Genomic DNA, 14,985 nt, shown 5'->3' with positions numbered 1-14,985 from the left:
AAGAGAGGGTGATGCAGCAGCACAGGATAAGATCATTAATTACTACAAACTTTTTTCAACTTACTTTAGAAGGAATACGCAGGCCCTGTGCCTGAGCAGGCAATCACAATCTCAGCACTTCGGTGCTATCTTTTGAGGATGGATCTACATTTCTAACAGCTAATGATTATACATCTAGAAACAGAGCCTGGACTTTGGTCTCTAATGCTGTTACTCTGCTGCATTTCTCAATCAAGCTGTTCACTAATAGATTTTTAAATTAAAGAAAAAAATACTTGTGAGAAAAAATGTTGGGCAGTGTGCATGATTTTCATTCAATAGTATTTTCTTTAAAATATTCTAAAATGTCTTCCAGAAGAGGAGACATCAATAAACATGCTCAGTGTCCTTGTCATGCCTAAAAACAATCTTCAGGAAAAGCCGATAGTTACCAGTGTTGATTGTCTTCTTGATAACACTGGCCACTTGTCCTTTAAGCACAGAGTTTAATAGCTTAACGATCGCTATCAAACAGGAGCAGAGAACAAGCAGGGACAAAGCCAGAAGGATGAGCCCAATACCAAGATCAGGCAGGTCTGAGTCTACAAAGATGTGTTGGCCTGAAAAAGAAAAGGAAAATGAATTAGCCTACCCACATTTTTGCCTGTGATCCTAAGCCCAGCTCTGGTTTTCGTTCGCTCCCCTAAGAAAATTGGACGAAAGCAAACACAGCTGGAGGGGTTGATGCAAAGAGGGGAAATGCCACCTTCCCTCCTCCCCAAAAGCCATGTCTGAGTGAGGCAGCAGAGGTGCTTCTACAGACATGCTTACAAAATGCACAGTGGGCAGTCCTATGGGCAGGCAGGAACCAGGTGACCATGTGCAAGCGAGAGTTGCACAAAGGGAGGAGAAAATTTTGGGGTGCTCCAAGCTGCACGGTGGGTCAGCTTTTCCCAGAGGTGGCTGCATGCCTGAGCAGGGCTGTTGAAAGTCCTGCAGGGCATGCATAGGGATGGGATATCCTAGCAACCATGACAGCGAAGTAACCGTAGCTCCAAGCCATCTGAACATCGAGGGTGATATGATACTGAAACCTCAATTGCTGGTATGAGGCAGCATGGAAAGAGATCCACCTGCAGCCAGATACCATGATGCTGCTGTAACTCCAGCTGTGCGGCCACAGCAGAGCACAGGCTCCTCAGGCAGCACCTGCAGCAGTGCTGTGTGTCCCTACGCTGATCCTGGATACACCTCAGAAGGGAGCTGTTAGCACCATTAGAAATCCATATACTTCTGTAAATATATTGCACAGGAGTAGTTCTGCTACTTACATTTACTGATATAGTCTGTTTCAGTTATATTCTTGAGGGTCCACGTCACATTTCCTTCAGTCCAGCAAAAGTCAGGAGATGTGCAGTTTTCGGAAGGTGGAATTGTGACATTCTGCAGTGTCTAAAGATTGCCAGACAAAGCAGAGAGTTCAGTCATCTACAATCCTTTATAAGAGCTCATGTAGAATTTTCAAATTTTACTACAACCAAGATTCATCAGCTAAAAAGTCAAAATTGTAAGCTGGCACCACATTAATCGCATGGTAACATTTTGCATTCTTAAAATAAATCATTATGCTGTTACCCATGTCAATCAGTACAACATGTAAAGATTAAAATATTCCCAAAATCTTCTACATTTTAATAACCATAGCACCAATCCACTAATAGTTAAGGAACTTAGCTACTGATGACAGTTTTTGTGGAGTGAGGTTCAGGTTTGGCTGCAGTTGTGGGGCAGTGGCATTCCTTTTCCAGCCACTGCCACAGCTTTCTTGATGAAAGAAAGACCTCTTTCCTGACATCTCAATGTCAGGAGTACTACAGCTGACTGAGCTGTACTTGCACACAAGAGCAGCTGACAGCCAAATGGACTCTGAACCATGCTCCTGAACATGAGGCATCTTTCCAAAGTGCTTGAGTGATTTTCTTCTGCAGAAATGGGGAAAGAGAAATCATATTTCTTTGCTGGGCACTGCCTACAAACACCTGCATTTGTACCTCTCTCCAGATGATGCAGGTGAGCAAAACTGGGAGTGGATCTGGTGCCCCCACATCTCCAGGGAGCCCCTGGGCTCCAGGCACCCCATATCTGGTAAACCTTTACAAACTCAACACAGTCTTGTTTCTCACCTTCTTGAAGTTTTTTCAAACATCTTAGTTTCAAAGCACCTCACTAGATCAAAATGTTTGTTTCGCTTTAAACATATGGGGTCTGCATGTATTTATCCTGGCCATGAGTCTGTTTAATAATTTTTGCTAGAAATTAGTTTAGCCCAGTAGGAATGTGTAGCCATGATATTTTCTGAAAAATCCTTTCCTTAGGATTTTTCCTCCTGAGAAGCTGAGAGGCCTCAGCAACAAAATCTGAACAATGATTATCTGCTGGATCTGTGATTGGTCTCATGCGGTTGTTTCTAATTAATGGCCAGTCACAGTCCAGCCGGCTGGGACTCTGTCCGAGACACGAGCCTTTGTTATTTATTCCTTTTTTTCCTATTCTTAGCTAGCCTTCTGATGAAATCCTTTCTTCTATTCTTTTAGTATAGTTTTAATATAATATACATCATAAAATAATAAATCAAGCATTCTGAAACATGGAGTCAGATCCTCATCTCTTCCCTCATCCTCGGACCCCTGTGAACACCGTCACAGGAAAGCAATAATTTAAATTATTTTCCTTTTTCCCCACCAAGGTCAAGTCAAAATTCTGGGCGTTTTCGTCATTTGACTGTAAGCTTGAGCAGTAGGTACACAGCCAAAATGCAGGCAACACAGAAAAAAGTGTGTCTAGAAATAAACATTTCCCTCAGCCTCCACTTTCTGTGTGGTTTCCTGTCTTGCGCAGGGCCCAGGGGCTTGGGGCAGCGAGGGGCGCGGGGCGGGGCTCGGCAGCCCCAGACACAGCCGGGGCTGTAACCCGGGCAGGGACCGGGTGAGCACAGCTCTGCCCCGGCTCCATCTCCGCAGGTAGCGTTTCACTGCCCAGCCACAGCGTCATTCAATAGCAGCTGAGCACGGGATTTCAACCTCCACGGCCTGGGGAGGTTGAAATACTTAAGGACTCCTTAAGTATCTTCTGCCTCAGGACTTCAGGAATTACTTTTCTATACGTGCCAGCAGGTAGAATAGTCTAATTAGAGAATCAAAGGATATTTAATGATGTAATTGCTGGTTAGCTGAACCATGCAAACCAAACACTCAGCTCCATAGTTTACCAAAACACTCATTGGCGTCGGTCTGGGCAAGAGATTCCTCCAAGCTGCAGGGCTGCTTGGGTGGAGAGGAGCAGGACACAGCCCCGCGGAGGCTTTCTGCAAGGGCACTTTTCCAAGAAGGCTGCAAACAGCCAGCTGCCACCAGATCACCCCAACACACGTAAAACTGAAGCCGATTAGATCAGCAGATAAACGGTGGTTGAAACGATCTTTTCTCTGGCCTGTGGTGCAGACTTTTTCCACTTTCAGGGAGTTGGTAGGACTTGTTATCAGAGTTTAAAGGCATTTGGGTTTGAAAGGAGTAAAAGGCTTGGCACCGATCCACCAGTTCTGATAGGCAAGGTCCTGCACAGTACTGAAAGCAGCCAGGTCAAGGTCACCACTGGTGACCATGCTTGGTTTAAGTGGAGCATTAAAAAAAAACTTCATTAAATTGTTTTCATTCTTTTTTTGCTGATAAAAACCCCACCCTCATTAAAAAATCTCATTTCACAATCCTGTGATAAGGAGCATCAGCTACAGATCAGTAATACATTTCCTGAGGTACCTGACAATTAATTTAACATGATACTCACCACATTGGTTTCAGTCACACACCAGATCTTTACCAGGCTTTTGTTTTTTGCTGATTCATCATTCATGGCAATTGCATTTATTACTGATTTATCAAGCTTAAAAGGAAGAATAAAAAGAATTTTAAAAATGCTTTATTTCCAGCTTGTATCACGTACTTCTGTTTAGCTCTACTTAAATAAGCCCCCCTTGGAAGCTCAACCATATAAAATCTGCATGACTCTAATGCTGGAATTCATGCCCAAAATGTAAGAGGGGGGTTACTCCCAGAAAAAAAAGGTACAACTCTACATGAACAAACCCTTTTTCTCATTTTCCCCACATCATCCACTACCTCATCTCACCCTTTCTGTTTAATCAGCTGCTCTGACACAACTCCCTGACTGTATTTGCTGTCACTTCAGAAGCTGTGTGCATTCCCCTGGCCTCTAGATGCACAGTATAATGTCCCATAATTTCAGTGTCCTCATCAGGTCCTATGCTGATCCTCTGGCTGTGTCTCAGCTAGAGCTATCTGCCAAAGCCCAGGCAACAGGCTGCCTCCCCATCCATCTCACATGGCTGAATTTTCCTCACCTGCCTTCCCAGCCCTCCTAGCTAGCTCTGCCATTGATGCTGCAAAATGTGGGGGAAATAGAAACTGGAAACGTAGAACTGGGGCTTTATGAAATGTGAATGAAGAGAAGAATTCATCTGCTAATGAACATTACCGCCAAGAACACAGAGGTAGGAGTGGGAAGCCTTCTCATACTCAGAGCATTTTGATTTGACTGAATCATGTAGGCAGCTTCCTTGAAGTGAGAAAGAGCTTACCTCAATGATGAGCTTTGTAAAGGGATCTGTGATAACTTTTAGTAGCTCTGGAGCATCCTCACCACTTTCAAGGCGAAAGGAGTCAACTATAACATTGGTGAGATGGTAGAGATAGCCAGTAATGACTTCAATGGGTAACAGTGCAAACACAGCCAACCAGTTAAAGAAATCATGGATTGTTGCCGCAGCAAAGGCTCTGCAAGAAGAAATTAAAAACCAGAGCTGCTTTTAATTAAACAAAATATGTATGTGTATAACAACAATTAGATATGAAATCATAAAAGTAGAGGTGAAGGACATTTCAAGGTGGGGATAATTTAATTTCTGGGGTCAAATGCAATAGCTGCTTTGTTATGGAGTGCTAGGTTGGCTCCACACTGTTGGCCAATTAAAGAGCCAGACAGGTGAGTAAAACAAGAAAAACTGGAAAAGACAGAAGTGATCCATAGCATGAGGCTGCCAAGAGTACTTTTTTGAAGAAAGAAGTGGCTGTACAGCCTGTGTTTGTTTTGCCTCTCACCTGTTTTTAGTACATTTTTAATCCTCAGCCAGCCATTGCCTCCAGGACCAGTTCTCCCTGACTCCTGGGGCAAGAGGGCTTTTCAGCTCTCCCACATGTTTCTGCAAACTGTTGGTCCCTTCAATCTTCTCCTCCAACGCCTGAGGAGCCACAGCTCACCTCTCAGAGGCTTTGGCTAAGAGTATTTCAATATGCCCAGTGCATAAATGACAAGGTTCCAGTCTCCTATCACTCCCAAGTTTACTGCCCATCTCCAGTGAGCCTCCAAGTGCTCCATGGGCTCTCTCAGTGACAATGTCAAGTGTCAGTCTAAAAGATGTCACTGTATATATCTGACAGCCAGAACACTTCATTTCATTACCAGTTCTAGCTTTCTGCAGACTTCAACATTGAAATCTCTTTTAAGGAAACCAGACCAAACGTATGTAATATTAACTTCCTGTACAGCCCTCCCGGAACTACCCCATAATAAAAAGTGTGTGGTATAGTGAGAGCACTTGAAAATTTATCCCTGTGTAAGATCATTAAAATGGTGAATTCTTACAAACCCACAAAACTTTTAAAGGAACATGATATGGTTTTTTTCAAGTAAATGAGGCCATACATGTAGGCACCATTTTACCTTTGCCATGGCCATGCTTGTGACTTTCCTATCTAGAAAGGTTGAGTGACTGTAGTAGTGATAGGGAATATAGAAGAAGACCTATAAAAATGAAAGAAACAATTTTCCAGATCCAGAGTTTGAGTACAATACCTTCTAAATTCATTCCTGTCCCCAGCTTGCATAAGTGCCACAATTGTGTTTGTAACTGAGGTGCCAATGTTTGCTCCCATGATGATAGGAATAGCTGCTCTAACAGTCAGCACTGGCAAACAGAAAAGGAAACACTGAATAAAAAAATCATATTATCAGCAAGCTCTATGCTTCAATGGAAATTTCTATTGCTATCAATGAATTCCTGACTTCCCTTGATGTCAGTGCGATGAGCTGCTTCAATCCAAACAGGTTTGCTTTAATCAAGCCCCCTGGGACCGTGGCACTCCCATAGTCCCATGATCCCCACTGACACTATGGCCCATGGCTATCCATTTTCATCACGTGTTAGAGGGCCAGATGAAAATGAATTCTCTTCTTTCCCAGGCATTTTCCTACTTACTGCAGAATTTTGAAATGATGCCACAGAAACAATGAAGTTCAGTAACTGCCCAATGTGAGAAAATGATGCAGATAATTCCAAAATTATGTCATTCAGCGACAAGGCTTCCAATGATTTTCCTTGCAGCTGTGGTTTTATTATTATTACTAGTACTACTACTACTCCTACTATTGCTATAACTAGTATTAATACCATTATGATTCCCTTTAAAAATCTGATTTTATATCAGGGAAACCGCTGTGAAAAACTTTTCCTACAGTCTCTATTCTCTTATCTAAAGCTTCTACAAATTGAACACAAGTGGGAATGTTTGCACCTGAGACAAGGTTTATGAGTGGTCTCTAGGAAGATTCTGTAAGCACTCACATGTGGAGGACACCATGCTGACTATGATGGATGAAGAGGTGCTGGAACTCTGGACCATCACAGTCACCAGAACTCCAATCACCAGTCCCGCAACAGGATTTGAGAGCACTGAGTCATCTTTAAATATGTCCCCTGCTGCTTTACCTATAAAAAAACATATTCTCAGAGAGGGGGAAGTACAAGGTAAAGTCCGTAGAAATTATCAGTGTTTAATTCAAGATAATTCAGCTATTTAATTGATACATTTATAGCCATGTTTGCTATCCCAAAAAAGTACAGTGTAGCCCAGGGATCCAGATTCATGTCCTGGACTCTCAGCTTCTCAGCTTTTAGAGAATACTTTATATTCTCTCATTTCAGTGACTATAAACCCTGCTGAACTCTGCAGAGAAGCATATAATGCCACAGCCATCAGCAGAAAGACTGTAGGACAAAAGACCACCCATACCTTGATTTAAGTGTTATTATTTGGTATTTTTGGATACCGAATTAAGAGAAATGCTTTAATAATAGTGATTAATTAGTTCCAGCACCTTTCTGTGTTTGCAAAATACTTCAACAGAAGTGCACATATTTCTCTGATAACCACTCCCAAGTCCATCACCTGAATTCAACACTTTGAAATAAATGTAAAAAATGCATTTCAATAGTTTTCATCTTTGAAAGATTTGAGGGACATTTCAGAGTTAGATGCTTTGGTCAAGAGCAGAGTTTTGTATTTCACCTTGTTGAAATGTCTTTTACATGGGACAGATCTATGTACAGATGTATTTTTTCAAACTATCACTGAAGTAACAGGAAGCTACTGGGAAATTGAGGCCAATAACCCCTACATCAGTTCTTTGGAATTTGAGACAGAAAGACCCTTTCAAACAACTGAAGGTCAATGTTTAATCAGAACTACTTCCTTCTGAATCTCTGTCTCATCACATATGAAGAATGTTCTTGAAGAGTGGTAGTTGTAATTAAGTGTCTCAGACAAAATTTACTGCCTTATTAATTAATTCTTGATATTTTGGATATTTTCATACCTCCTACCAGTTGAAAAGCAGAACTCAGTACATCCAGAGAACACACAAACATGTAGAGTAATCCAAGTAACATGTGGAACTTCCCTATCCCATAGAGTACACGAATGACTTTTCCTTTTGTGTCCAGATCTGCAAAACAAATACATTATGTATAAAAGAATCATTTGAATTTTTCTCTGGAATACTCTAGTGCACAAGCAGCGACGGTGGAGGCAAAGACAGTGACATGGCTCCAGTGTGTGATTAAACCCAAAAGAATGTTCTCAATCACATTTTAACTGCAGAAGCAGGTATTTTGTTTGCCTACTTTTACCACAAAAAAACCTTTTTGGTATGTGACAAAAGCCTTATGAAATCTGACATTGACCCTTGGTTTTATAGTCATCCTACTGAGTAAAAAAAGACCAACAGCTGCCTGGATATAAAACTGTATTAGTGCTGGACTGTTTTACATATATCTTCTCATGTTTTAAGGAGGTTAAGAAGCATGATTTTGGGATTTTTCTTAGCTGACTGAATATTATAAACTCATTAACTCTTGAAGAACATGAGACAAGTGATGGGAAAACAAGGTAGATAACTTATTTACAGAGAAATGGCTACCTGACCACTTGACCCCAGTGTCCTGCAGTTCTGGCAGAGCCCACGGGTCTTCTTCTTCTGGTCTTGTCTCATCTATCAAAGCTACTGTGGAAAATGCAGGTTGAATTTCCCCCTTATTTCCAAGTGAAGCCACGTTGCCTGATGAAATAGAACATTTAAAAAATTGTTTAATTACTTTCCATCTTCTCCAAGGATCCCCAAATCCTATCTATTTTTTATAACTCAGAGTGAGCACATTACCTTTGTGATTTTCTCCTTCTTTCCCAGCCATGTTCTGGTTTTGTTTGGAAGAGTCCCCAATATAGTTATTGGTTTCAGGCTTTTCTACCTCCGGCCAGGGAGCCATGATCTGCGACTAACAAAGTAGTGTTGATTGAAATGCAAGTCAAAATATTCACCTTATGAGAGTGCATGTGAGAAATAAGATAAGGATAAAGAGCACAGGAAATGAAAACTAAATAGAAGCAATTTTCCCTTGAACACAAATTGTTACTAAACTTTATGAGTTATTCTTCTATTTCAGAAATCGATTTCTCAATTATTTTTTAATCACAGTTTATTTATTTGTGTACACAATTAAAAAATTATTTCCATCTCACATCTATATTTTCATACACTTTTAACGTTCATTAAAGCAAATATTCCTGTTTTCCAAAAGGTAGGCATTTCTTCTCTTTAATTAATTTTAACTCCTTTCAACAAGAAGTCAGAGAATTGTTTTATTTTCTTCCACCTTCTGGATTTAAGCAACTGCCTGGTAATTCAATACACCTTGAATCACCCAAGACCTTTACCTCGTAATTCAATACACAGAAATGTTTTAGCAAAAAAAATTCTTCCCTAAAGCACTGCTTAGTGTGGGTTGTGAATGCTAAACACAATGCTTTGTTGCCTTTACTGGTTCATTCCCATGGAAACATGAAGAGGAGAATACTGGACAAGGTGGAAGAAGAACCCAGAGAAGAGGACAATTACAGAGCAGGGGCCATTTGCAGGTCTGTATTTGCCTGTAAGTCACAGCTGATGCTGCAAATGAAGCTGAGCTGGAAGCAGCAAGGTCCAGCTCACCCATCTCACACAGGCTCTCTCTATGAACCCCTTCCTCCCTGACCCCTTTCTGGGCACACTTGACATGCACTGTATTATTAATGAATAATAACTTAAAAAGTAAGACATCACATGTCCAGATCCTGCCAGCATGGGTGCAAGCACACATGACAGACCTGGTCCAGGCACAAGAGGAGGCCAAGCTTGGAAGAGTCCTCCCTATTTGCTTCACCAGTATTGGAAGCCAGAGGGGGAGACATGAAAGAAGAGGGAAGTGACTATAGAAACAGGAGCCAATATGTACCACAATGCTTCTGCCTTTACAGACCTGGTGACATCAGCCAGCACATCCAAAAACTCTGTGGAAAAGATGGGAGAAGTGAACCCTGTCCAGGAAAGCCCCACCTTCAGGTCTGTCTCTTCCACCCTCTCTGCCCCACAAGTCAGTCAGTGCTGCAGTCAGAGCTGCCCCATGGCCAGCACGTCTGGCACCCTCCAAAAGCCAGAGCTGGTTTCATGCTTCCATAAACAAGGTTCACCAGCAGTTAGCAGTCACTCTCAGGGAGTATAATTAGTAATTCACTTAATCATAATCCTTTTTGTAGCTGATGGCGAAAATGTTTTGTCGCTGCCCACATCAGTAAGCCACACATCCTCCTCCTTTAGCTGGGAAGGAAAAGTCACAGACAAAATCACTTGTGTCTTACTGTTACACAGGTGGGTATTGTTTTCTGGCAGTCCACAGAGTATCTCCTTTTCCACATTACCAGGAAAAGTTATTCTGCAATTCCATTAGCAAAAACTACACGTTTCACATTCTTTATCTGGGGTGTAAGACCCAGAGCAGCTCCCAAGATACACAGAGATCTTTGAACAGATGAAAGAAAGTCATTCTTGCTTGTTTCAACAAGGATTCCCATTTGCTTGGAGCAAATTCTTGCATTTCCACCCATGCCAAAACAACCTCCAGCCCCACCCAGACAAAACCACCTCCATCTTGTTAAACAAGTTTCATTTATATATGTTCAGCATTTAAAGAGCTATTAAAAAATAACTGCTCTGCACAAGTGATTCTTAAGTGAAATGTAATCATGAAAATATATTGGAAAGTCAGATGTGAAGCTGCAACTTATTCCAACCATGAAGACACAGAATATGCTGGACACCACCATCCCCAGAGATGCCATCAGCACTCCAGCTCTTCTGTTACGCTTAGTATGGAAATGAAGGATTCAGCCTGCATTATTACTGTATGGAAACTGAGCTGATGCATTCAGTGGAGAAACTGGAGCTTGAAAACTTCAGCAGACAAACAGCCTCTACATCTTCTAAATAAAGTCTCTCCAAACAAGAATTCAGGAGAGCATTTTTCCATAATAAGTGTCTCCCATGTTCCTGAGGCGCTCAGGAACCCACAGGTACGTCATGTATTATTACTGTTTTTGCTTTATGTGATTAAACATCATAGAAGGAGAGTTAATCACCTAGAGGAAGTTTTTATAGGTATGTATATAAAGAAATTAATATGAGACCTAGCCAACCTCTGATTTGAGAAGGTAGAATTGAATACTGGAGACCGTTCCAGCATTTGCCTTGAACATTTGGGTTTGCAGAGGCATTACTAGAACAGCCCATGCTGTGTGAGTGGTATTAATGACTGATGCTAGCAGAACCATCTATACCCTTGAAGTCCTCCCACAGTTGTCAGCTTTCCCAGATCCCAGCTCTTGTTAAGAGGAATAGCTGAGAAGATAGCAGAGAGACACCTGATACTCTCTGCTGGAGTCCTAGCCACAGCTACTTACTGTTAATTAACCACTGTGCTACAAAGATAATCTACATTCTATACTTGTCCCTTTAAAGAATTTTTCCTTGGCTCAGATACAGACATTAACACCTTGAGAAAATACTCAGAGGACAATCAGTGTGCTGTGGAGGAGCAGAGCAGCGGGGTGGCCGCGTGACCGCATCACTCCCTGGCTGCTCACACGCACCTTTGGAGAGGCTGACATCCGCTGTGGCAGAAAGGACCAGTACTGCTGACGCAAGATATCACTGACAATGAAAACCCTAATAGTGGTTTCCTTGTGAGCACCAAAGACAGCTACATGCAAAGGAACATATTAGAGAGCAGGCCAATGACAATGCACAGTGCAACAACTCGCTGTGCTCAGCTGGACGCACCGGTCCAGGTCCAAAGGCAGGAGAGCCACAATTGCTGGATGAGGCACTGGAGTGATGAGCTCTGCCCACCCCCGTGCCAGCCCAGGTTCCTCAGTGCCACGCATCTGGCTCCTGCCTTGGCTGGCAGGACGGCAGCCAGGGTGAAGCCACGGAGCTCACGTCAGGACATGCGTTGGTGCTTGGGGTATCCACCTGCTGGGAGCGGTACTGAAACGGGAGCTGATTTCCTCCTGAAAGTGGCAGGTCACAATGTGCTATGCATATTGCAAAGGGCTGAAAACCAATGCCTGTGCAAGATGTAATCCAGCCCGTTTCAGTGAACCTCGTGGCAAATCCTCTCACACCATCGTGTGTGCTGCTTTCGTTGTGAGTATAATCTTTCCTTGCCTTTGGAAAATGCTAACCATGTGTGACATCCTTTCTAACTTCAAAAGAAACTGAACCCTTCTCCTCCTAAGAAGGCGATAAATGGGAAAAATCAATGGCATTCAAATTCTGAAAATGTGAGAGAGAAAAACTCAGAGCCAAAGCGGGCTCCTGTGGTTTTTATGTCCATACTCTCTCACTACAGCATTTCAAAGAGTTAAAGTCTCTGGGGAATTATCTGAGCAACACTAGGTGTCATGCAGTTGCCCTATATTGCATTCCTCAGTGACTCACGGGCTGTAACAGCTTTGCCTGCGTTGCAGAGCTGCACTCTCTGTGCTTTGCAGTTCTAAATCAGAAACAGCTGTCAATCTGTTTGTTTTGCTGGACCTAACACAGCTAAATGAGCTACCCCCTGTGTGTACCCAGGCAGTATTGTTCATACCTGTCCACCCGTGGCAGCTCACCCAAAGGTGAGCCACATTGTGCCTGACACAAGAAGTGTGGAGCAGCAGCAAGCCTTAAAGAAACCTCACTCCTGGGGAACAGACCCAGTCAAAACAAGATAAAATAAAAAGTACTGAAGGAAAGAGCAGTATTTTCAAAACGAACTGATAATAACTACAACCACCAACGTGACCATACATGCACCTACAGGCTGCTTAAGCAGCTCCATATCAGATTTTGGGTTCAGCCAGGCTTTCCCCATTCTCTCTGCCTCTTATTCCCTCCTTCTGTCTCAGCTTTTTCACTAAAGTACCTCACTTCCTTATCATTCACCACAGCACTGAAGTTTTTATCTTAAAAATGGATTTATTAGCTAATCTGATATCCAAATATATGACTTAATAAATATGAATATTTATCACACATACTTCATAAGAATAAATACCAACCTACATATCAGCCTTTCTTGTACAAAGTTTGAAGAAGTATTGTCTTTTTCCTCTCAAAATGTACCACTTGCAGCATAGAAGCACATTGTGTAGAGATAGGAAAAGAAAGCTTCTCAGCCAGCATAAATTCATTCAGTAGCTTTACATCAGCTGACAGTTTTGCCCCAGAACCAGTTCCATGGAAGCCACAAAGCTCCAGGTGCAACAGGAGCAGTAACAACTTAAATAAACACCAGCAATGATTCAGCCTTGCTAGGAGCACGTCTTGTCTTTGCTCTGGCACCAGCTGCTTCCTTGGGGCTTTTTCTTTGAATAGGTCAGCAGGCTTAGCCGGGATGTAAACTTTCAACTCATGCAGTAGTAAAGGCAGAAGGAGATATGCAAAAGCTACAAAAACACTGTGCTCAGTTTTATTCCTATAGATCTATAAGACTCATTGCTCACAAACCTGAATCTAACACACAACAAAACTAAAAAACCACACAAAACAAACTAGAAAAGAGAACTAATATCTAGGTATGTGCAGGGAGAGAATAAATCCCAAAGATTAATTTTTGAATTCACAACCAAGCAAAGCACTGGAGACTGCCCCCGAGGAGCCAGAGCCAGGAAATACCAGTGAGCTGCTTGAAATGCCTAGTAGGTATTTAAATAAAACAATTACTTTTTCAGAATAAAATGCCAAGAAAATTAATAACCCTACCAACAAAGAAATAGTACAGATCTACCCCACCCCACAGACAAAATACACAGTAAAGACTAAAGAAAGAAAAAAAATGACATTAAAAAGACTTACTGATCTAATGGAAGAGCTGATAATAAAAGTTACTGAGAAACCAGCTGATTTCTGCCTACTGCCACATTAGTTGAGCAAACTACATCAGAGCCTAATGTATTCCTTTTACCTCCGTGTATCAAACCAAATTAGCATAAGAAAATGTTTCCATCGAGAGCAGCCTGACAGCCGTGGTGAGGCACACAGCCCTTACAGAAGATCTATGCTAACACATGAACTGACAGTATTTCCTTCCAATGTTTCATTAATCATATCCTAGACATTTTCCATTATCCAATACCACTGATCACTATGACTTAAAATCTCACTTCTTTTCAAATAATAGTTAAACAAATATTTTCTCTTGATATAGGCATTTCTTTTTTTGGGGGGGTGGGTGGTTTTTTTGGCAGCTGCTAACAAAATACTTTATTTCTTTATCATATTTAATAAGAATAAATCTAGCTAATTGCAGAAAAAAGCACAGTTTATTTTCAGAACTATGTTTTTTATCACTTTCCTAAAATATAGATGCAGTTAAAGGAAAACAAGGTAAAAATATTAACAAGAGGATGACATTTCAAATGCCACTCCAGTACCCCCATTACCTCTCTCTTGCCATTTCTTGAACTGCAAAAGCAGAGTTTTAGATTTGCAAGCTAAAAAAGTTCAAAAGAGAAGAAAAGAAAACTCAGTCTAAGTTGCTTTTACTTACCACGACTTAATTCCGAGACAATAGAGTGAACGGATCAACTGGGCAGCCACTGAAACCTGCAATATATATAGACAGGTGTTGAGCAAAGTTTGCTTTCATCACTGCACACTAACATTCCTATTTTACAGTCCAGAGGCACTGCCTACCTGCAACTTAATGATCACAATAAAACTTTTTTTGCAGGAGTGGGCAGCAACCAACACTGATAAAACTATGGGTTATTTCACACTTATCACATTCTAAAAAATGTCCCATCAGCATTTAGGTACAAGTTACAAATGTGCTCATGTGAGTGCTGGAGAACTAATTGTTCCAGCCTGAAAAATTGCCGTCCGCCTGATCATTCAGTAATCTTTTTTCCAATAATAATTTTCCAAAAATATTTTGCAGTCTCAAAAGTCTGTCAAAAGAGTGTGAAGGAGATGTAGTACTGTTATTTGTCTGTTCAGGTGCCTATTATTCTGCCTAAGAACAGAAGTGAAGGAGAATCAGATAAAAACGCTGTAAGTAGGAAACACGTAAGAACTCCTTAGAACAGAGGATGGAGTTTCATTCTTATCAGTGCTCAATGTTTACGATTAAGGCAAGCTCATTAGCATTTTGGCTGTGGCTCTACTTCCAAAGTAGATTTAAGGGTGTAAGGACACTTTTGATAATCGCATTCAGAACGCTAGAGATGAAGACAAATAGAT

At 41.6% G+C, this 14,985-nt stretch overlaps 1 protein-coding gene across 1 annotated transcript in view; it reads right to left on the bottom strand.

Annotated features, from left to right (window-relative positions):
• The window catches only part of SLC34A2 (solute carrier family 34 member 2), a 17,497-nt gene extending 3,164 nt beyond the window's left edge, over positions 1–14,333 (bottom strand). The window contains exons 1-10 of the mRNA XM_005415442.3: positions 14,294–14,333; positions 8,551–8,665; positions 8,311–8,448; positions 7,708–7,836; positions 6,677–6,820; positions 5,908–6,019; positions 4,634–4,829; positions 3,823–3,918; positions 1,311–1,431; positions 432–599 (exon numbers count right to left, since the gene is read on the bottom strand). Of these exons, the coding sequence (XP_005415499.2) occupies positions 432–599; positions 1,311–1,431; positions 3,823–3,918; positions 4,634–4,829; positions 5,908–6,019; positions 6,677–6,820; positions 7,708–7,836; positions 8,311–8,448; positions 8,551–8,656 (1,210 nt within the window). The 5' untranslated portion in view covers positions 8,657–8,665; positions 14,294–14,333. The remainder of the gene's footprint in view (positions 1–431; positions 600–1,310; positions 1,432–3,822; positions 3,919–4,633; positions 4,830–5,907; positions 6,020–6,676; positions 6,821–7,707; positions 7,837–8,310; positions 8,449–8,550; positions 8,666–14,293) is intronic.
• Positions 14,334–14,985: the final 652 nt, after the last annotated feature.

Source organism: Geospiza fortis, unplaced genomic scaffold (genome assembly GCF_000277835.1).
Source record: "Geospiza fortis unplaced genomic scaffold, GeoFor_1.0 scaffold40, whole genome shotgun sequence".
Taxonomy (NCBI): domain Eukaryota; kingdom Metazoa; phylum Chordata; class Aves; order Passeriformes; family Thraupidae; genus Geospiza; species Geospiza fortis.
Note: the sequence above shows the minus strand (reverse complement) of the source record. Positions and strands in the feature narration are given on the sequence as shown.